Below are 24,243 nucleotides of genomic sequence, written 5' to 3' on the forward strand. Positions count from 1 at the left end.
CTGGTGTTTACAATACTTAAGGTCCTTTTTATCAAATGGGAGGATAAAAACAAGATCATATTAATTTCATTAAACTTAGTTTAATTCATGCTTATATTGGCTCTTTCTCAAAGAGTAACGTTTGTGTATCCCTGGCACCAAAACACAACACTTTTGGTGAAAATTACACACAAGTAATGAAAACTATATGTGAGCGTGTTCGTGTGTGTGCGCACCTGTAAGTGTCTCTGTGCACATGTGAAGTGTGCGTGCGAAGCATGAGCGTTGTGTGTGACAACCACACCCTTGGCATGGTTCCGGCCTCTCCCTCTTTCAAAGCTTTTTGAATGATAAACGTGCTGAAATTAAAATGTCCCTCTACCATCCAATTTGCTTCGTACTGAAAATTGGCTATTTGTGGTTTACTTCACGTGTCTGTACTTGAGCCTGCTGCGACCACTGATGATAATGTCACGTTATTCGTGTGTTAATGGCGTGGTGTCAAAGGGTCTGGTTTTAGGCACAAAAGCTTGAGAGTATGTTGGTGTATGTGGATGCTGTGGTGGTTTTGTACTGATGGGTGCAAGTGCTCATGAGCGTATGTACACTTCATACGTACCAGCTGACGCTACTCCTCTGCTCCTTTTACCCCTGCGTTCCCCTCCGTGTGTAGCCGTCCCACACTATCCTCCTGCCAACCACACTTATCTGGAGGGGGTCATCTACTGTGTGGGCTTCTTCTTCATCGCAGTCATGGTTGCCATCGTAATTATTGTCAAGATTCGCAACTCCTCCAAGAAGAGTGACTTCAACAGTCAGCTGGCTGTGCACAAGCTGGCTAAAAGCATCCCTCTGCGCAGACAGGTAACAGAAAGTAGATAGGGGGTTCGGAACATTTTTACCTTTTCCACCTCTCTCTCTCTCTCTCTCTCTCTCTCTCTCTCCATTTACACACACGCACAGACACAATATTGGCACCTGACGTCGTTGCCTCCGTGGGCGAAGGAGCCGAAACAGGCGGTGAGAATCTGCAGGAAGTGGAAAAGCAGAAACACCTCCGACTTGTCCTTCTCCTCGTGATCCTCGTCATTCAGGTCGTCCAGAGGCAAAGGTGCGGATCCCCCTTCTTCCTCCACCCCCTCCAGCTCGGTAGCCAGCTTCATCTCAACGCCGCCCTCTTCTGCCTCAATCTCCGCCTCGGCCACGGCGTTGCAGTACGAAGAGTAGCTGTCGTAGCGTATACGCTTCTTGGAGTAGGACACGCTGTTGCTGCGTCCGCCGCCGCCGCCGCCCTCCCCGACCAGCTTCTCGCTGTCGTCGCGAGACTCCGTGCGCATGATCGGCTGCACGGGCATCCCGCAGATGGCCGCCGTGTAGCAGGTGTAGCTGTTGTTGCGTCGCAGCAGGCGGTAGTTGTTGTCGGGAGGGTTGGCGGTGGCGCCGGGACGCTCGTTGTCGTCCATCCGGCCCAGGTGGATTTTGTGCAGCAGGTCCTTATACAGACCTGAGTCCTTGTGCACCGTGTGATAAACTTGGCCGTCACTTCGCATGTGGCCGTCGAAGCTAAAGCTGCCGTTAGAGACGGGCGACTTGAGGCAGCCGTTGGTCATCGAGTGGGTCCGGCCTGCATGATATAACAGGAAGTAGAAGAATTTCATTCAAAATAAGGAGACAAAGTAAAATGACTTTCATTTAGTAGTCAGTTGTGTTCCATTCTACTTTTGGAGAATTATCAGCAAGAATGAGCGGGGGTACTCATGGTATGACAAAAGGTTTTGGAGGGTACATAAGATTGGAGACACCGGTTACAAGTTTTGAAATGAATGGTTTGTACCGTAAACTCGTCCGTTTGGCATGACGGTGCCTCCGTTGGTCAGGTTGGTGAGTTCGCTGTTGGAGGTGCGCGCGTTCCTCTCGCTGCTGCCCCCAGTGAGCGGCAGCACAGCCTCATCTGTGCCCTTGGCCCCAGGCAGCTCCTTAAATACGGGGCTCTCCTCCTCCTCCTCAGGAATCTTATCCAAGCTTTCGTCGGAGATCCTGGACAAAGCCTGTTCCTTCTTCAGACGACCTGAAGAAAAATGGACACTTCAGAGAAAGATGAGCACACTGAACGTGCTCTAGTTCAACCTCAATAGTGATTTTGAAAGAAATGAATCCAAATTCAATCACTTGGCCTGCCAAATTGGACTGAAACTGTATCACGGCTGGAATAAAACTATAATTAACCAGAGAAAGAACTGGAAAATTATGGAGCGCTATTCCCGCTGAAAATAAAAAACAGTACAGTACACAAGTTCAACCATCAGCTGGTTCAAGGCGAACAAATTCCAGCGAACGCACCCCCAACCACCCTGCCGAGTTCATAAACAACACTCAGTCCAAACACAACCTCCAGTCATTCACCAATTCATTTAAGGCGGATGTAGTAATGACCCGTTTAACGTCACCGATAATCCTTACAGGCATCCAGGTCACAATGTGTGTTTGGATACTTGGCCTCATGTGCAGGGTTAAAGGCGAGTCGTGAATTCGGGAACAGGGAAAATAATGTGCAAGTTCTGCTCTTTCTTTCAATTAAAGCCGCATCTCAGAAAATTTGAATATTCCAGATATGCTTGTTTATTTCAGTAGCTCAATCACAAAAAGTCAAGCCAATATTGTAAAGCTTAACTCGTTCACTCCCAAAGACGTTTTTAAACGTCTTTTCAGACTTGGTCTGGAATTGGCTGGTACTGAATGAGTTAATTGAACAATCATTTTAATTGGTTGTGAAATTATTTCATTCTGCATGTACTGAATCTAAAAGTTTTACATTTTGAATTGAACTACTGAAATTCATTTTGTTTCCAAAAGTATTCTAATTTATGGAGCGACAGTAACCCGACAATGTGAGAGCGCTACATGTAGAAATCAAAACATAAAAGCAAAGCAAACACATTTGGGAGGCTTTGGCAAGAAGCCACCGAGTCAACAGCGAGTTCTGGAAACCTACTTGCAATTTTCCTCTTCATCCAGGGACAGACGAAGATCCACACTATTGCTGCACACACCAGCGATCCTGCCAAGGTGATGAGAAAGATGGCCCACACTGGCAGCATCTCTATCCCCAGCACTGCAACCAATAAGCGCAGAAAAGCACATGGAGTCGACAGACGACCATGTTCATCGATCAATATTTTTGTCACACCCGCAGTCGGAATTTTGAGCACGCCGATTACAGTGGCAGCGTCCCCTCTTATGCCTGACGTGATAATTTGATCGTACATTGGTGTCAGACTACACGTGGATCTTACATGGCGCTCCTGTGTACATGATGGAGAAGGTGTTGATGCCAATGGTGGTGGCGTAAAAGAGGGGCAGCGCTCGCAGGCCATTGGGGACAGAATCTTCCTAAAAGAGTTAAAAACAGGCACCGTTTCAGGATAAGAAGATATGATTCGGGTCATGTGATCATGTTGATTGTCATTACAGATTCCAGACAAAGTGGAATGAGTTTGAGGAAACATGGCTTAGGCGGGAGTCCTATGCCACTTTTCCACAGCGAAGTACGGGCTCGACACGCATGGTGGTTTTTTTCTACTTCGTGGGTTTTTCTACTTCGACATTGTACCGTGGGAAACTGCTAACAAACAACAAGCGAGGAGGATGAGGGTCTCCTGTATATACTACTCAGCATGAACCTCTTGGTCATGTTAAGGAGACGTAATTTATTTGTCGGAGACTAAGGGCAACATGAAAAAGGGTAGCAGCAGTAAGTAAAAATTGTGGTGTTAAGAATGAAGGCACAGAATTTTTGCCGCCAACAGTAAGTAACACAACCTCATACTGAAATCATGTTCAACTGCAAATTAAGTACACTAAAAAACCACAAATGAAACGTGTTGACAATGTATCATACAGCGGCTGTTGCCAGTGTTAGCGGCTAGCAGCTAGCTGCTAGCATATAAGCTGCCAAGAGCCGTCAGACACGACAGTTGCAGTTACTACAGATCAGTCGTTAAAAAAACCAGGCTGAGTCCAATGTGCTGCTTTAGCTGGCAAAATTGCGACTGTGTTTCTGTTGTCAGTTTGTCTCATAATCAAAAATCTCACCTACGTTGCTAGAGAAGAAAATACAGTTTGCTGCTATGGGCAGTTTCAATTTAGGGGAAAAAAAAGTTGATAATCTAAAACGCAAAACCCATTGGTCATTCATTATTACTAAGTTCAGTGTGTTATTTTTGATCGTGTATTCATAATGGTTCTTTAACCAAGCAAAAAGATATACTTTTTTATTTCATCCAAATTACTCAATGATTAGAATTTTCAGAAGGATATCCAAATACCAAAATATTTGAGAGCTGCACCCCGAACGTAAAAAAAGTCCTTTGCTGCCATTGTGTGGGACTTATAGTCTACTACAAACCTTTATATGGGTTTCACCGATTTTTTTTGCTTTTCGTGGTTGGGCTCGCGAGTAGCGACGGTTCCCTGTATTGTTAAATGTCACGACAGCATTTCAGTAAATGTACGTCCTCTACCAGGTGCCATCGTTGTCTATGTCAGATGACTATAATCAAATCAATTATATAAATGGGATTCTCCTCTCCCAACCCTCATGACATCAAAACAGAGCAGAGGAACAAGCCCCAATCCTGGTCAGCTAAGCCGTTGGCATCACCACGGCAACGCCAGCGGAATCCCCCACCACCCCGCCTCTGCTGACTCAGATCAGCTGATGAGAAGCTTCTCCGATGTCAGAGTTGTTTAGCAAATAGTTGTCTGATATCGCTGCCAGTTGGACTCTTTTAGCCGCCTGCTATTGTTGAAACACAGAGCCGCGGTTCTGCCTCCAGCCTGCGTGTCTCGCCACGTGAAAGTCTGTCGTGGCAAGTACATTCAATTTCTGCCCTGCGCCTGTAGATAATGCAATGCAAAACTGCATTCGCGGATGAGCGTGCTGTCCTGTCGAGCCACGTTTCCACCAAATGTCAAAACTCAAATCAGATCACCACTGTTGAGTGAGGAACGTGATCACATTTGACAAGTGTGACATCATAGAAATGGTAAGTCTAAAAAGAGAAAAAATGACTCTCAACAAGTCAAATGTAAGCATTAAATATCAACACTCAAATATTCCCCTTCTACCATATGCACAGCCAGCCGAAACACAGACGAGCTCATCCTGCAGTCAGTCTGATTGAACCGATCGTCCCGCGAGTCATTCATCCTGCGATCACGCTTTCGTGACCTTACAATGAGCTGCCACACGTTTTCCTTCCTCGCTTGCCAGAGATTGCCTGTTATATAATACGAGATGCGCTGGTGTTGCCAAAGCAAATGGATTTTTATCTGTGCTGAAGTAAGTTTGTGCGCACTTGTGCACGTGTGTGTGCCGGTGAGTACATATTTTTTCATCCAGGCACAAAATCAAGCTGACAGTTAAAAAAAATGTTTTAAAACCACACGCATTCTGATTTGATTAACCACACTTTCATAGCAATAATAGCTTGTCACCAAAGGCGATCCCAAGTAACGGTCAAAACCAATTTCTCAAATTGTTATTGACAGACCCATTTTAAAAATGAATATGCTGACATTGGTTTCGTTAAAACACAATTCATCACGTTTCGTGTCCTGGCTCGTTAATAAATCCAATTTAGTCAACTGAAAGTGTTGTTTTAATGGACAAGCAAACCACAATGCTCACAGGTGGGAGCGACCAATGATTTGTGACACTGTTTGTGTAAGTGTGTATGAACCATAAAAGCTGAACAACGCAATGGAAAAAGGCCATTCAAATGCAACTGTTCCTTAAACAACTGATAATTGAGGGATTTACAGTTCCTGTTCCAGTACAAGCCAAAAGTGCTTGATAGGGTTGAGCTCAGACCATTCATGTTCTTCCACAGTGGCGCCATCATGCTGGAACTTCCCCCAAACTGTTCCCACAAAGTTGGAAGCGCACAAGGGACCTTACCAAGATTCGGGGGAGAACAAATGGATCGAGGCCGACCCCCTGACTGATTCTTTAGATGACTCAGAGGCGAATACTGATTGCAACAACCCACCTTGTTGAGAATGGTATTCCTGATAAGAAGGAAGAGGACTCCGGACATGAGCCCAGACAGCAAGGGGGAGATGAACCACGACGACACTGCACGCAGAGAGAAGTGATCAGAAGAGTAACACAGGCCCAAAAGTACCAATTGGAAAGTGGTTTTCATGTCACAGCCACTTGTATTCATCTTTCTGTTCAGCCCACATGAACTCGGGGTCAACTCATTATGCATGTTCCCCACGCCTCTGAAAACCGACGCGCTAAACCACGTGGGGGATGTAACTCCAGCAACTCGCTTGGCCGATTGTCAATAGATATAAAAGACTTTCCCGCGGAGAGTTTCACAACGCCTAAGCTAACATTTTTCAAAGGATTTATATTACCAATCTTGACCAGCTGCATCCACTGGACGCCCTTGGTGCCTATGGCGACCATGGAGAACCCAATAGTGGCGCCCACAATGCAGTGGGTTCCGGAAATGGGCAGTTTGAGGAAGGAGGCGATGAGCTGCCATACCGCCGAGCCTGTAAACAACACACAGACGTTAATTGATGGAGGTGAAGTATTCCACAAAACGGCGTGGGTGGATGTGCGCCATTACATCTCACAGTCACATGAGCAAACGCGAAGGAAATGGAAACATTCTCTTACACATTTGCTATTTGACTGCTTTAGTTTAAGTGATCTGCTTGGTTGCGGGACTGATGACTTGAAAGAATTCACAGTACTGACAACGCAGAGTTCAAACTTAAGGTGATAGGTTACGCAGTTGAACACGGAAATAGAGCAGCAGCAAGAGAGTTCAACGTTAACAAGTCAATGTTATAACTTGCTGTTGGTTAAGAGAACTGTGTCGCTGCTTTATTAAATTAGTTTTACTGACATCTGATCGTTCTGTTTGCGTTTCCTTGAGCGTGGCTCCACCTAGTGGATGCACTGTAGATTGCGTCTTATAATGCGATGCGCCCAATGTATGAAAAAAATTACAAAATAGGCCATTCATTGAAGGTGCGCCTCATAACCCAGTGCGCCTTTTAGTGTGGAAAATACGGTAATTAAAATTAAATGAGGTAACTTACCAATCATGGCGCTGACCTCGCCTGCCATGAGCACAGGCACCGTGTCGTTGTACAAGTTGACGTCGATGATGCCTTTGCGGATGGTCTCACCCACTTTGGCCCCTAGCAGCATGGATCCCAGTGTTTCAAAAATGGAGGCGAGGATGCAGGCCTGCTTCAGCGTGACCACGCCGGACCCCACCGCCGTGCCAAATGAGTTGGCCACGTCATTGGCGCCCACCGAAAAGGCCAGAATGAAGGCGATGATGAAGCCAAAAATCACCATCCACAGATACGATTCCAGATCCATTTTGATATGTTTTCACCCCGCACACAAGAAGAGAATACAATCTTAAATACGCTAAAAAGTGAAAGTGGCCCGGGGATGGCGGAGGACTTGAGGGGCCCGCTCCTTTTCTTCGTCCCCTGGTCGGAAAGAGGGGTGGAGCACAGCTGTTAACTAAGCTTGCGGAGGTGAGTCCAAAGATTGGAGACTAGTGATGTTGGGTGCAGAGAGCATTCCATCGTTTAGTGTGAGACAGCCTGTCCGCACGTTCCCTCACCTGCAAGAGAAAAGAGAGAACCGTGACTCCTTTTTAACAATTTCAGACTAATAATCAGACAGAATAATTATTTAAAATGGGCTCATTTCCCACAGCACTGCACTTTGAATGTGCCGCAGTACAGTGGTTGAGAAGGCTATGCATTAGAGAGCAATCCATCCATCCATTTTCTGTTCCGCTTCGGGCAGTAGGCAGGGGACACCCTGAACCGGTTGCCAGCCAATCGCAGGGCACACAGACGAACAACCATCCGTGCTCACACTCACAGACAATTTAGAGTGTTCAATCAGCCTGCCATGCATGTTTTTGGGAATGCGAGAGGAAACCGGAGCACCCGGAGAAAACCCACACAGGCCCGGGGAGAACATGCAAACTCCACACCGGAAGGCCGGAGCAGGGATCGAACCCATGACCTCTGCACTGTGAGGTCGACGCGTTAATCACTGGACCACCGGGCCGCATTAGAGGGCAATTTTAGATTGAATTTTCTTGATCGACTGGTAAGTTTGACTTTGATTTTGCCGTAGAATAGGTTAGTGATGAATTTCCACGCTCAGATTAACGTACAAATGCAGATACGTGGCCACGGTAGGAACGGAACTCTTTCAAAAACCAAGCACGCCTGTGGTGTACGGTGCCCCATTTTGCGTCACCAAACAGTGTCAAACAATGAAATTTTAAATTACCGGTAGCCATTAATCACTTAGTCAATTGCAATGTCCGTCCTAAATTAGTATGCTAATGGTGTTAGATGCTGACAATGATTCTGAAGCTGATGTAAAATTAGAAACATAAACACAACGCTGCTTTATTGAGGAGGCGAATGCACCATTGCCTTCTACGGTCGTGTCAATTGTTCACAGGGCGCATTCCATGTAAACAAGTCGATTAGCTCAGCATGAGCTGTGCTCATTGCGAGTGGGGGGCAAGCAGTTACCCTCTTCCTCACAGGAGAGCCTCCATCTGGAAATACTGAGGTCACACACTATTCTCTGTCCTCCATTGGACCACTGCAGACACACATGAAAGCTTAAGTGGCTTTGATTAGGTCCGGGTGAAACCACATTGGATCAGTATGTGCCATCTATTTAATTCCTTGGTAATTTAAAATCCGAAGCTTTTAATTCAGCACTGAGGGTTTTCTGTCAGATGTCTAAAAAGGCTGTATATTAAACTAACAAACGACAGCTGTGATTTCCTTTCCCATAGAAAGGGATCCTCAAAAGCACGTTGTAAATGGCAATCCTGTTCGCCAATATGATTGCCTCTAAACCACCAGGTTAATAATTTACAACCTTGAAAAGGTTACAACACTTCCTGTTAAATTACGGCGAAGGGGAAAAAAATGCTGTCGCTCCCACCGAGCAAGGAAATGGAAGACTTCTACAACATTGCTTTCTTTATTGGATCATGCATCCTGACTACACCTGACCACTCGAACATTACTGCGTTTTTGCATTTCCTGCCTCAATGTGCCCAAAGCTCCTGAGGCACATTTCTTTGCATCTATCTGACCTTGTTTTTCATACCTAGCAGCTCTCCCGCAGCTACACTCTGCAGCTTATCATTACAACTACATTTATGGGCGGGTGATACTGACACTGTGAGTCCGATGGAAATTGCATTTGGGCGGCGTGAAGGCTTCTGCAGTTGATGTGATTTGTACTGAATCGAACTGTCTCCACCACATTTATGAAGGTCTGTACTTGCCAATGCATTGTGACAGTTTTGAGACACAACTATACAAAACCGTCAAACGGTAAATATTAGGACACATACATCAGAGAATGGAACTGGTGGTCGCCATCTTCAAAGGCCACTAAAATCCTCCGAAACAAATAAATGGAAAGACATTTGACGACAACTGATGACTGACGTACACGACCTATAGTATTCTACTGCTCCTCTCCCGAATATATTGTATTTGTACTATTTCAGTCAAATTTTGAGGTCAGTCTTTGACATGCCGTCTTGAGGAACACCGCGGAATTTTGATCCATACGAGCTTAGTGGTGGAGATTTTTAACTGAAACCGGTCAGCCAATGGAAGAATGGCTTCTCCAAGTAGCGGACGGAACCAAGGGGTTGATGAGGTATGTTTAATTAAAAATACAAAAAACAAAAAAATCAAGCTATACAGTTTCTTTTGGGGTTTCAGTAGCTGTAAATGCAAATAAACCAAAGTACTTTTTTTTTTAAATATCAGGAAATATTTCACTCTGTGTGGACTGAATATACGAAATGAACTTTTTGAATCAGACTACTGAAAAAAAATTCAGAATTTTAAAAAGCACACTTTTTTCTGTGTGACCTTCATCTTATTCAGAGAAACCTCAGCAAACTCAAGGGCCATGTTGCATAACTAGTTGATGAGTCATTCAACTCATGGCTGTTAGAAAACCATTGATTTAAAAAAAAAATATGAAAATACGAACCATTCTTTTATATAGCGGGGACCTTATATAGTGTCTAGTCACAAAAAGCTTGGAAAATTATCCTCATTCTCAGCAAAATAGCAGAAACTTGTTTAGGAATGCAACATAAAAGTTCAGCAGACACTGAGGGAGAAAAACCAAAACACGAAGCAACATTTTCAGAGAGATTATGATCATGTGCACTCACTGGCAAACGAAAAGAGGGCACAGATTGTACTGCACTGCACTTGCCAACCACAACAAGAAAGATCTTCAATTGTGTCCATCAACACTGAACATCTTTTGTGCATAACCACTGTCCGAGGTGCTGACGCTGACAAAATTCATGTTTACCCAACACAAACTTCACTATTTGGGTGCGGCAGCTGTTCAAAAGGCAAAGCTGATTATCTTGTAATCATTGGCGGTGCCTGATGTTGCTACGATATTCTCTGTGCATATTTTTGTCATGTGCAGAGTTCAAATTCACTGTTTGTGAGCCAACGTTTACATACTGCAGGTCGTGATGCAATTTGTTGACGAATCATCCTGTCCTGAACACCCGGATAAAAACCACTTGAAAGTGACAACAAGCTCTTGAGAATTATTTTTAGCAGAGACAATTTCTCGCTGGCGGTCAAAGGGAGACGCAGACACATAAAGGGACTAAAACGCTTCATGGGGAAAAAAAAAGCTTCATGACCAATCGCTAAAATTCACATGCATATCTCCACCTACCCCCACTTTGACCTCTGAAATTATCAAAACAATTGCCAAAATATGTTGGATTTTATGGGCATTAAGCTTTTTCCTCCCCACAGACGTTCACTATGGAGAAAAAGTATCATGTTGCCTACTGTTAGAAAACAACTCATCACCACCAAAATCCATGTGTACATCTTCATCCATGCCCACATCAATCTCAGAAAAGATCAAAACAATCGCTCCAATATTTGAGCTTTTATGGGCGTAGGTTTTTTTTTTCCGCCTCACAGCTTAACGTTGTCTAACTTTAGAAAACCACAACCAATGGCCACCAAAGGTCAGAACATGATTTGAGCTTGACGTTCATCCACATTAAAGACAAGCAGTGACAGGAAAGGCTCAGAATTTGGAAAAATCAAGTTGCAACTCTGTTTCATCACCGCTGCAGCTGACAGCTTGGTCAGGAGCTGCCAAGCGTTCCTTGTTCACTCCATTGCACTGTATAAAACTTCAAAAGGGCTTGAAACTAGCTTCTTCATTTGCACAGTGTGTATAGCATTCCAGAAAATATTCTCCTGACCCCAGACTAGCATGCTAAGCTACAACGTCTGCCTCTGGAAGCGCGCGCCGTGCCAACAATGTGATCCCTCCTCTCACTGTTTGCAGCACAATGCTCATGAATCTGGCTGAGATGCCACTGCAGCGCCGGCCGACACTACAGCTGGCGGGAAACACCGTGTCACGAGCTCGGGCCCGCAATGACACGCGGCGGCACAGTCCGCCCCGCCTCCTCTCACTAAACCGTGGATGGACGCTGAAAGGACCAGAAGCGCAAGTCGCATGCGGCACTGGATAATGACTCCCGCTGTCGTTGTGATACACCAGACGTCCAAGGACACGGCAACAGATGGCTGACTGACTTATGACAGTGATGTGGTAAAAAGAAAGAGAAAGAGAGCGAGCGCTATCCTGAAAGTCAATTCCACTCACCTTCATGCGTACACACATCTGTGAGAAACTGTCGTTGGGTGAAGACAGTACAGCAACGTTTGGTGGGAGGGGGGAAGAGCCACAGTGGGTGGAGGTGGTGGTGATGGTAAGATAAAGCCCAAAAGGAGACTGAGAGCGTGTGAAAGACTGGAAAAGAGATGGGGTGAGAGAGTAGATGATGACAGGAAGAGTGAATGGAGGCTGGAGAGAACGGGAGAGACAGAATGAGATTTCAGCAGGTTGTGGAGAGAGAGAGAGAGAGAGAGAGAGAGAGAGAGAGAGAGAGAGAGAGAGAGAGAGAGAGACATAGAGAAAATCAGAACCGAGACGAGTCTAGACAGCCTTTCCAAAGGATAATCTCCACGTTGAGAACACACGCCGGCCAATGAGTGGCTGTCGGTGTGCAGAGAGGGTGGACGTGAGAGGAGGAAGCAGCCAATGATGGCGGACTGTCGAGATCAAGGACAGTGAAAGCCGGAACTTTGCATTCTAAAAGTCGAGGTGGATCACAATGAGGAGAGCAAAATTGTGGATCAGTTACATTCTACAAATAATAATAATAATCGTTAATTTGAGTGCGCTTTACGTGATAGCGTTTAATAATTCTGTAAGGAAGTAGCGGGAGTAAAACTGAAAACTGTGGGAGGTTGCGCTTCATCCAAGCTGTGTCAATGAGTCTGGGTAGCATCATTCTGATCACTGAGATAGGATAATGGAAACAGGAGCTCAGAACATTCATAAAGAGATTCTCCCATCCCTCTGTGCAAAGGGAATAATGTCAGCTCCCCCATACAAACAAGTGAAGATCCCCATCCCCTTACTGACCAATGCAGAATTATTCATTGCATGGTCCGTTTTTCACTCATTTCGCAAGCTTGAAGGTTTAATGGTAGCATTATGCGACTAAGACAATTAGCATCTTCACTAGATCAAGATGCTAATTGTCTAGAATACGGTCACTTTTCTAAATAAAATATTTTTCAGCCTCAGATAAGAAATAAACCGGAAGTCCTGGAAGTTTTTCATTCTTTCATCTGCGAGGCCAGGCTCAAAGTGGCCCGCAGCCCGCTGCTTGGGGACCACTGCTTTCATACACGAGCTTGTGCTACTGGCACAATTCAGGCCCAGGCACGACTGCTCACAGTCAGCCAGTTAACAGCTAACTGGAGCTCGCAACAGCCAACTCTACCTCCTTTGCTGACACCCACGGCATTCACCAGGACAGACCCCACCTTTTAAACCCACACACACTTATAGTCACATATATTATAGTGTGGAATGTGAGTATAGCGGTCTTTAGTGGCCGACAATAATACGCTTGCCTCAAACGCACATTTTGTTCTTTTAAGGATGGAAAATGTATTTTTATCCCATAAACTTGGTTTATCAATGGAATATTCAATACTAAAAATATTCAATGGCCTGTAGACATACTATGGTTATTCATAGTTTGACTGTAATTCTGACAACAAGCAGTCATTAAAACATCAGCTCCTCGGAGGAGGTGGTGATTCTGATGTTGCGCCATGTGGCGACATTGTCTTGGGTACGCAGCCTCATTGCACATGACCACACACCATCTCCGCCACAATTGTTCCTTTCAATTACACGTTGGCAACAGTGCGCCTCTATGCCACTCCGTTTTGTCGACCCGGCGGGGTCTGAGTCACAACGGGGTCGTCATTCTCCAGACAAAAAGCAGAGTCCGGTTGGCTAATTCTTAACAATAATATGAGAGGAATACTTCACTGCCTCTGCAATAGCCTCGGCATGACTTAACTCCCCAGTCAGAGGTGTTTTATTCCCCTTCCAGACCACAACTCTGGAATATTTTACAATTCATGACAGATATAAATGCATCGATGCAAACGATTTATGCCTCACCGATCCTTTCCCCAACCTCCACATAAAACCTCGTCGCACTTCATCCACATAATCAAACCCAAATGTTACTTACATACATGACTGAAGCAAAGCTATTTGTATGAGGCGTAGTCTCCTCTTAGTCCTCTCAGCCGTCTAAACGCTCATTGATTTGTCCAGTGTGTCTGAGAGTTGTGAGCCGGTGCTCCCGTGGCTCTTTCTCCCTCTCGGTGCCCCAACTGGCCCTGCCCGCTCGAAAGCCTTTCTGCGTCAGCTGCACCTGCTGACTCTGTGGTCCGCAGCGGGGGGGCGCTGTCGCCTACGAGCGGCGCGCGCACGCACATTCTGTGCAGTGTTATGATCAGTCAAGACTCCATGTGCAGGCAGAGGAGGAGAGGTGGTGGTGGTGGAATAGAGGGGGGGGGGGGTTCAAGAATGACAACAACAGCATGTATAAACCCCCCCACACACACACAGTGCCTCTCACTTTGTCTCAACACAGCGACTTGAATTTTCCCAAACATTCTATTGACAATTCTTTTTTTTTCTCTGTACAGCAGTTCAAGAAAGGCATTTTGTGCCTGGTAGAGTCATAACATAAACTTATTGCAATTGAGCGACTGAAAGTTCACATTCAGATGATGTTGTCAAAATGTGTTTGAGCAGAGCCGCAAAAACCTCAAAGAATGCTGCAATTTGCACCTTGATATAAATACCGTTCACTGTTGCATTTGTGACACGTGAATGAGATTTTGGCAAGTAATTCGCGCTCTGAAGGACTGCTGGAGCAGTGCAGTAAATGTATGATTTGCTGGAGAGGCAGTTATGCAATTACTGTTTTGACTGTGACACATTCGTACGTGCCCACACTAAACATCTTGCACACTCGGATCAGATGGATACGATAATACCATATTTTAACCTTTAATCTCCAAGAACGCCTTTGTAAGGTACACAATGCAACCAGACAGTACAGGAGCAACATCTTTGCGGCAGTCTCACAGTCACCGGTGAATTAATTTATCCTTGTGGCCATTATCGTCCTTGTTTCATTTACAAGCTGGTTGGTATCTTTATAGAGGTGAAATGCTCTAGCGCTGCGGTCCCCCAACCGTTTTTGCCCCAGGGACCGCTTTTACAACAAAATAATATGATATGACCTGCATGAAAACTGTGGTATTTTCGAAACATAATAATAAACACGAATCATGACACGAGGAACGTCCTATCTGCCCGCAACACTCTCTGGTCACTATGGTAACATTTAAACCTGCCTTCAAAATAAGATACAAAGTGCATGGAAAAATACGACTCACCATCGCCGCATATGATGCAGAGTGGGCTTGGTGCATGGGAATCTCCCATTGAGACCCGTATTTTAAGTTGGACTCCTGATACTGTCTATTAAATGTTGCCTTCTTTTTCTTAAAAGTCGTAGGCTCCTCTTCGGTCTCCTGGCTGGGCCTTTTCCCCTTCCCAAAGACGTTTGTTTTTTTACTCATTTTGCTAGCTCCCGGGTTTTATTTTAGCGGTAACCTATCATGTGACCGAGAAGCGCACCTTGATGTCAAGAGTGACATACTGTACGACGGATGTAACTGAGAATCCAGTAATTTTTCAAAATAAAACATCTTTCAGATTTCGATATAAATAAAACGGATTTAATGTAAGTTGTTTATTCTTTCTCTGCGGCCCGGTACCAAATGACCCACGGACCGGTAGCGGTCCGCGGCCTGGGGGTTGAGGACCAATGCTCTAGCATATCCGTCTTATCAAATCCATAAATGAACGGATGAGAAAGGCATCCCGTGTAATACATTAAACCAGAGTTTGGCTAATGGCGAGATGCACCACCCTGTCATCACAATCAATCATTTGATTTCAAAATGAAAGTGAACCAAACTTCTAACTTGATAGTCTCTCACAATACATACATTTTACAGCCTTTTTAGATTTTCTTTGAAGAATGATAGCATGATGTGAATGTCTATGTCGAGATGGGGTCTTTGTGTTGCATGAGTTACACACACAAATGAAAGACAAACGTAAAAATGCTATTTTAGAGTGATTTTTATGTGGCCATATTAAAGTTCACGCTCCAAACAATGGACCAGTGCCGGCAAGCCTTAGCAACAAACAGGGGCGCCAACCGCGTTACAACAACAAACAATCATGCTGAGTAAGTTATGTTAAAATAGTGTTTTAAGGTCAGCTCTCTTTGGTTTCACTCGCGTGTTCCGAAATGGCAAAGTGACTTCTCACTTTCGACTGTTTGAAGTAACGCTGCCGTCACTGCGTGTGTGTTTGTTTGTTTGTTTGTTTGTTTGAAAGGGGGTTTCATAGAGCATCCAAAATAAGATCTTGCGTAAGGTACGGTGTAACATTAATGTGGAACACAAATTATTGTGGAACAATGGGTTGTTCATCGGTTTGGATTGAGACTCGACATTTTCCGGCTGGACAGAATGGAAAAAAGAAGAGGAAAATCTGTGGGGCATATTGTTACCGTCATCGAACTTTCTCACTTGTTGACAGGCAGTGGTTTAATCCAAATTTTTAAATTGTTGCACAAGTATAAAAATAAGGTTATTACCTGCATAAAGAAAAAAAAACGAACAAATGAATGACATGGCGAGTACCATCCATTGTTTGGATGTGGAACGGCCTCATACGTCATACGAAGTAAGGGTAAAAAACATGGAGTTACATTTTTTTTTTTTAACTGAGGTCACACAAAAATATGCCAAGGTCTTGTGACATTTGCTTGCGAGATATGTGAAGGCCGTGCAAGATGTTCGATTCAAACTCTGGATTATTGAGCAGCTTTCGAGATGTATTTTTCCCCGGAATATTTAGTACGGATTTGGACCTGAATTGTGAAACCAGTGCGGCTTTTGCCTTAGCTTCACTGTACAATCATTTTGTAGCCAAAGCATCAGCACATACACACATACATTAAAAAAAAAAAAAAAAAAACTATTCGGGAGAGTAGACTATTCTTATCCATTAAGAACAAACCCGGCTAACTTCCGATACTGACCAGCACTGCAGGCCCTATTCTTGTCATAAGACATCGAGCACAATTGATGCCAACCAATTCTGCCTTCTTAAAAAAGGTGGGTGTCCGGTTTTAATCTTGTCCCTGAACATCGGAGTCATCTTACCCAGCAAGCTCTTTTCTGCTTTCCTCGCCTCTGTCGAATCAGCAGCGGTACCAACGAGAAAGCTTCACGCCTTTACCCCCCCTCTATGCTCCTTGTTACCCTCTCATGAGTCGGTTGTGTTTGCAACAGAGAAATGTTAATCTGGCTCTGGGCTCACAAGTACAGCAGCGCCAGGAAATTCAACATACCAACGCGTTTTGCCAGAGCCGAGACTGGTGATCTCGGATCGGCAAGGTTCGGTATCAGCATGTGTTAGCGGCTCAAAGTGGCCAGCAGCGAAAGTGAAGACGTGGGGGCATCGAGGGCGAGCTGCAACATTGAATAAGGACATTTTGTAGCAGTGCTCTGGGGATCGAGCGAATCCTCCCCAGCTCGTTCCTCCTTCCACACGTAACTGCCAAATGGCTTCTTCATGAGAAGGGACTCCTAAATGTCTTTAACAAATGTTAACGTATGGCTGTCACGTTACATAACCCAGGCAACTGAAAGGTGATCCGCGTGAGCAGAGAGTCTTGCTTTAAAAAGACCACCAGACTGACACTGTTGATTGGAAAATAAAAGAAAGTTAAAGCTACTTTCCCAAGCATTACTAATTGTCTTAGTTCTAATATCTCTTAGAGTTTAGGTACAAAGAACCTTGCGGTGAACTCATCCATCGAAATGAATCATCCATGGATAACTGTGATGTCAACAATACAAATGTCAGCTACAATCAGTGACGTAAAAATCATCCCTGTGTTATTGTTCATTTCAATGAAAGAAATTTAAGGAGACTTTAAAAGATAACAAAGTTGACCCCCGCATACTTGTGGCTCAGCATCCGGATATTTGCATTTTCACAAATGATTTCAATTTTATTCCCCCAATATTTTGAATTATTATTTTTGTTCATATTTGGAGCGGTTGTTTTGTTTTTTCCAATCTCCCCCACCTCACCCTCATTTTTCGTAGAAAATGTCGATCCATCCACTTTCTAATCCGCTGAATCCCCACAAGGGTTGCGGGTGTGCTGGAGCCTATCCCGTCTGTCTTCGGGCAGTAGGCAGGGTACACCCTGAACTGGTTGCCAGCCAATCGCAAGGCAAAAAATATATATTGAATTTTCATCTTTTTTTTTTTTTTTAACAATTTGGCGGGGTTGAATTTTTTTTCAATGCATTCCAGTGAGTGTCAATTATATGGGGATTTTCTAAAAACAACATTCAAAAGCCAGTTTTGGGGGGTTCTTGTCGCATGCAAATGAGTCACCTTCAACTGCGCGGTGAGGCAATGTGAGTATAGCTCGCATTACCCTCTTGAGCAGCAGTGGAGCAGTTTGGAGACCAGAATCAGAATATTACTTTGGATGGGGAAAAAAAAGCAAGTGCAACACTGCGGCTAGCACCCATAAAAATATATTTTCTCTCGTGAAAGCAGCACTTCATCATCAGGCTGCTGAATTACACTTGGCAATTGTACAAAAGCAGGAAGCGTGTGCAAAGACTCCGCACACTAATCAGCAAACACAATGCCCCCCGGGGGAACATCACAGTCGGGATGAAATGAGAACTGTTTGTTTACAGTGACATTTTCGGAAACAGACAGCTCACACAAGATTTTCTTAGTCTGCCGGCACTCCTTAGACAGGCAGTGGAACAAGTCGGTTTTATACAATCATGAAAAAGCGTTAGGCGGCCCGGTGGTCCAGTGGTTAGCGCATCGACCTCACAGTGCAGAGGTACCGGGTTCAATTCCAGCTCCGGCCCCTTGTGTGGAGTTTGCTTGTCCTCCCCGTGCCTGTGTGGGTTTTCTCCGGGTACTCCGGTTTCCTCCCACATTCCAAAAACATGCATGGCAGGCTGATTGAACACCTAAAATTGTCCGTAGGTGTGAGTGTGAGCGCGGATGGTTGTTCGTCTCTGTGTGCCCTGCGATTGGCTGGCAACCGGTTCACGGTGTCCCCCGCCTACTGCCCGAAGACGGCTGGGATAGGCTCCAGCACCCGCCGCGACCCTTGTGAGGATAAAGCGGAACGGAAAATGGATGGATGGATGGATGAAAAAGCGTGCGCTTTTAACCTTTGTGTGACCTATGTCATCATGAGCCAAATTGGAGGGGAAAAGCATACAATACATACATACAGTGCACTGCCACATGTCGCATATTCTTAGTACCTTGGAGAGGCATTTGTGACATCCCATGTTTGCATCTACATAGACAGACAGACAGAGACATAAAAGTAAGTGAGAGAGAGAGAGAGAGAGAGAGAGAGAGAGAGAGAGAGAGAGAGAGAGAGAGAAGGTTCCCTGCTAAGCTGGATCTATTGGCCTGTGCCCTCCTGCTCCTAATCCTGGCTTTCAGCACATGACCCAGCTAACGGTATTAGGGGGGCGCTTTGATTAGTGCCTGCTGCTGTGTGCACAGAGCGGGAGGCAAGGCGGGGTGTGAGCACACGGGGTCCTGTACACTGCAGCAACGGCTTCCTTCTGCTCAGACGTAGACGCACGTCCCGTATTAACTATGCGTCGAACCTTGGCGCGCAAGGGCTTCCCACGGCCGTTTAGCCACGAGGCCGGTCGGATTAGGTCCGCCCAGTCAGTGAGTCAGCGGATTAGCGGCACACTGTTATTTTAAGGTAAAAACTAAGTGTAATGCTCAGAAACGTGCGGCGAGCATTCGCCAAATGGAACGGGTGTCGGTGGTCGCAATAAAGAGAGGAATTTCGCAACTGCGGGTTGTGTGAAGGGGTCCTTGAAGGGAGCAATTTAGGATGTGTGCACGCACATTGAATGCATTTTGATGGTTCACTTTGGCATAGCTATTATCGGATACCATCTGTTTCAATTCATAAAAGGGGCAAGTAGCATTTATAGAGGATATAAAAAGTCTGCGCACACACACGTGTTCTAAAGTTTTTGTGATCGAAAAAAAGTCGAGACCAAGATAAATCATCTCAAAACTTTTTTCCACCATTAAAGCGACCTATGCTGTAATTTATCCAACTCCGTTGAAACAAAAGATGTCATCTTTTCTCGAGTAAGACGGTGTTCACACTCGTGGAACCGCATTTATTTTTCCATTCTCTTCTCCAAAAGATTACATTTGTAAAATTGAGTTGCGCAGGTTTGTAGTTCAGATTGTGATGAAACGATTTAACATCAACCCATTTTTCATACAAGCAAAAAAAAAAAAACTTTGTGTTGCATCAGTGGTGTGTAGACTTTTTATATCCACTGTAAAATGAGCTGAAATGAAATATATCAGACCAAAGTCCATTTGTTCTTGAACCATCTGGTTTAATGGGATTGTCTTGGGCCAAGTGAGCGGTCTGCACTAATATTCACTTCAGCCCACATGTGTCTGCTGCATAGACCAAAGACACAGACCGGCGTTAAAATGACAGAAGGGTGCAGATCATAAAATCAAATCAGTTCTTCTAGTTAAGATCCGGGCGGCTCGGTGGTCCAGTGGTTAGCGCGTTGACCTCACAGTGCAGAGGTCGTGGTTTCGATCCCTGCTCCGGCCTTCCTGTGTGGAATTTGCATATTCGCCCCGTGCCTGCGTGGGTTTTCTCCGGGTACTCCGGTTTCCTCCCACATTCCAAAAACATGCATGGCAGGCTGACTGAACACTCTCAATTGTCCCTAGGTGTGAGTGTGAGCGCAGATGTTGGTTCGTCTCTGTGTGTTCTGCGATTGGCTGGCAACCTGTTCAGGGTGTCCCCGGCCTACTGCCCGAAGACGGCTGGGATAGGCTCCAGCACCCCCCGCGACCCTTGTAAGGATAAAGCGGATCTGAAAATGGATGAATAGATAGTTAAAATCCTTCAGTTTACAACAGGACATATTCAAACCTGAATGTATTCAGATCTGTTGATCAATCTGGATCAGGTCATTATGAAACTTGCGGCAGCCGGTAGACATTTCTACTCACTCATTATGAAACACAAGGCTCTTCAAAATGTCGCCATCGATGTATGTGATTTCAAATGGACTTTCTCGCTCCCTTGTTGCAAAATAAAAATCTGTGGCCAGGAAGTTGCTCGTGAAACTCAACAATTGCAGTCCTTCATCTCGACACTATCAGTGCGGCACAATCGCACAAGAATCCTCCAAGGAATGCACCCCATAATCCTCACAGGAAACCAAACAAACAGCAAAGCAAACAAATCCTCGGTTGTTCCCATCTCGACACATCCGCACACTGACAGGAAAACAGTATTTAATTTCATTTGGTGCTAATGTGTAAACATTATGTTGACAGGCTTAAAGCAGAAGCCTCCGCAGCATTAGCAGTTCTGGTCCTTTTCCCGTACAGCGCTGGCACTATAATAATAACGCGTGAAACATTATGAAGATGTCATCAGGTGTTCAGCATTGGGGGGGGTTGTATCCTGGTGAACTTGCATGACATTCAATCCTGCTCTCTCATTTCACCGGGCTAAATTTGCTCGAGAATAGCGGCGTCACATTTGAAGAAAAGCCGTTTGCTCTTGCATGCTCTCTGTTACCCATCGTGGTCTTACACAACACAAAGATTTTGGCGGTGGTTGTATTTTCCAGGCTGCGTTCCAAATTGATGACCATATCTATGTTTGGAGTATCATCAATCTAAAAAGGTCAAATTATGTAAATTAACGGCGCTAATGGATGAGGGCAAGCATAAGGAAACATGTAACAGTCTATTTATTAATCATACAGTTAGTTCAGTATGAATATCCTTATTAATGCTTTCGGAATAGAGAATTGGCCATTAATAGACTCAGCTATAAGAGCTTAATCACATGATTGCAATGCTGGTATATGATCACAATGGCGTTCTCGGCGTGGTACAAGTAAGCGGACGAAAACGTTTACTTGGAAGGTGGGCGCTTTTCTGACTGTATTTTCGATTGACAATATTAACCCAAAGAAGAATCACTGGGAATAACACAAGACAGACAGACAGATAGCATCTGACCAACAGATAAGGAGAATATGCTACCTGTGTTTTATTGTCCCTTGTACATTGTAAAACGGCCTCTTCCTTTAATTTGTTCATATCTTTATGACACTATAAAGTCTTACGTGAGTTCTTGCGGAGTTGCGGAACAAAACACAAATATATGGGTTCTGCTTGGAGGCATCTGCTGCGCGATTGTTTTTCGGTTTAGGTGTTTCAATCACCTTCTGCATACCTTTATGGGGTCCCGGAGTTTAAGAAAGAGACATGATTAAGAACAGATCATGTCGGAACATAATAAGGCAGTGACTCCATTTGCCACAGATATTGTGTAACATGCGCGTTATGTGATATGAGGACGTGTGGACAGTTTAAATCAGGGGAGGACTAAAGTGAACTCTGCTGCCAGTTAGCATGACAAACTCGGATTTGTTTGTTGGGCTGACGTTAAAATTCAACTTTACTCTTCAGTGCATACCGCATATCTTCATTCCTTCCTTATCTTGAGCCATGCGTAATAAATTGACCGGCGTGCCGTTGGTCTACCACGCTAATCCGGAGCCTCCAAGGTTGCCTGTTGCTGAATTTCACCAGACAAACTGCCCCACCTTCCATCCCCGCCATTGCCCGAGGTGTCGCATGTCTGTCGCTTGCGTTCGTCGTTGCGGCAGGAATGATTTGGCTGGAAATAGCAGCGTGACATGAACGCTGACCTGCGAGCCAGCTGCTCATCCTTACATGGAGCCCTGCCCTGGCCCTACAGTCAAATTCGGTGCTGTACAAGTACCGATGTGACATTATGAACCATAGGGGGCAGGCAACATAGCACACCACAACAGCACGTTTGTGTCACGCAAGAGCGGCAAGTTAAAAATGCAGAACACAAACCTGAGTTATTGATTCAAGACTGATCGCAGAGGCCCAGTTAAGCGTCAATGAAAAGAATACAAATTGATAAGCACCCAATGTAAAACTGGCCCACAGTGCGAATTAATTTCTCCCACGTTCTGAGTTTTGATCGGGAACCATGGATGGCGGAAATTTGGACTCGTTCTTGTTTGTTTTTCAGTCAGCAACAGGCGGACAACAGGCTACCGCCGCCAACAGGACATCTGAGAAACTGCACCTAGAGTGAGAGCAGTGAAGGTCTGTCTTTCAGGTGCCAACGCGATCATTAAGACTTGCCAATAAAGTCAACTAACTAGTGTCAAATAGCTTTTATTTTATTTTTTTCAGGGATGTAGATTTGTTAAGGCAAATACTACAAAGAAGTATAAATAAATACTACGTTATTTTCGATGACAACACCAAGAATAATGTTTCCAATTTTCCGCTCGGTGTTTTCGAGAACACTCCTCACTCAAAATCACCCGGGGGCCCGAGCGGTGAAATCATGACTCATCTGAGTCAACCAAGCCCTGGGCGCTCCCAAAAAAATATACTTGAGGGAAGAATTGAAAAAAAAATAATAATAACGTCTTCACTGGATTGTCTCACAGTTCAGCAGTGGGCCTTGTCATTAGCATGGCTAACACCACAGAGGCTGAAAAACAAGAGAGGCTTTATGCGAGCGTGCTTTGATGGGGACAGTGCAACTCCCAGAAGGCTAACACCAAACACTGCAACACAGCTCTCTCGGACCGAGTCAAAAGGGTGAACTTGAGCCAAAGACACACAACAAGAAAAGATGTAGCAAGGGAAAACAAAAAACAACATTATCCTTTACAGTCATGTCTTGAGTTACCTTCTAGTAGCTGTTTTTATCTGTCAAGATGAAAACAGTAACAATAAAGGAACACAAACAGGAAGGCGACCGTCGCCAGCATGACAACACATTTACCTAAGTGACCACCCTAATTTATTATGTTATTTGTCAGGGGGGAGAGAGAGAGAGAGAGAGAGAGAGAGAGAGAGAGAGAGAGAGAGAGAGAGAGAGAGAGAGAGAGAGAGAGAGAGACACACACACACACACACACACGCACACACACATTGGAAGCATCACGCGACAACAACAGTAGTAAGAACACAAACAGCGTTAATGATTGTGAACGGGCCAGTTCAAAGATTTCCTGGAAGCCACAGCATGCGCAAACCACAAATATTTAACGATCTTAAAAGCCCATTGGATCCAATTTTAGGCTGTGGCAAAACCGAACAAGGACTTTTAAACAACCGATTTGCTGAAATGGTTGTGATTAATTTTAATGATGCCCTGACCCTGAGGAAAAAGCTGCACTTTCTCAGTATTTGTTTTCCACCTCTTTCTGTCACCGCTCACAGCTCGCGCCTTTAATGATGCGCCAGCATCTCAAGATGGTCTAAAAACTTGACTTTTCCAACCATGACTTTTCCAAACATCCGTGGAGAGGAGTTTTTCAGAAGCTGGATTTAAATCAAACATTCTCGCGTACAGTGTCAGTGGACGGAGCTTAACGTTTGACTGACAAATCTTAAAAGGTATTTGTTTTGACAGGATTGTTGCCATTTCCTTCAACTTATACTTAACCTTAACCTCCTGTCGTCTCTTTGTCTGACCTTTGCGAGGGG

At 44.8% G+C, this 24,243-nt stretch overlaps 1 protein-coding gene across 8 annotated transcripts in view; it reads right to left on the bottom strand.

The window, feature by feature from the left end:
• The window catches only part of slc20a2 (solute carrier family 20 member 2), a 61,241-nt gene that overhangs the window by 29,346 nt on the left and 7,652 nt on the right, over positions 1 to 24,243 (bottom strand). For 5 of the 8 annotated variants that reach the window (XR_002170230.1, XM_019886813.1, XM_019886779.1 and 2 more), the window contains exons 2-8: positions 7,099 to 7,640; positions 6,403 to 6,543; positions 6,030 to 6,115; positions 3,273 to 3,369; positions 2,972 to 3,091; positions 1,814 to 2,047; positions 958 to 1,603 (exon numbers count right to left, since the gene is read on the bottom strand). Coding sequence is in view for 7 of the 8 variants with exons in the window: in XM_019886813.1 (XP_019742372.1) it covers positions 958 to 1,603; positions 1,814 to 2,047; positions 2,972 to 3,091; positions 3,273 to 3,369; positions 6,030 to 6,115; positions 6,403 to 6,543; positions 7,099 to 7,387 (1,613 nt within the window). In the remaining variant the exon portion in view is untranslated. Of the gene's footprint in view, positions 1 to 957; positions 1,604 to 1,813; positions 2,048 to 2,971; positions 3,092 to 3,272; positions 3,370 to 6,029; positions 6,116 to 6,402; positions 6,544 to 7,098; positions 7,641 to 11,749; positions 11,971 to 13,706; positions 13,851 to 24,243 lie in introns of those variants that run through there. The other 3 variants (XM_019886803.1, XM_019886788.1, XM_019886796.1) reach the window with 3 other exon arrangements.

The sequence above is a fragment of the Hippocampus comes genome, unplaced genomic scaffold, assembly GCF_001891065.2.
Source record: "Hippocampus comes isolate QL1 unplaced genomic scaffold, H_comes_QL1_v1.1 scaffold155, whole genome shotgun sequence".
NCBI lineage: Eukaryota > Metazoa > Chordata > Actinopteri > Syngnathiformes > Syngnathidae > Hippocampus > Hippocampus comes.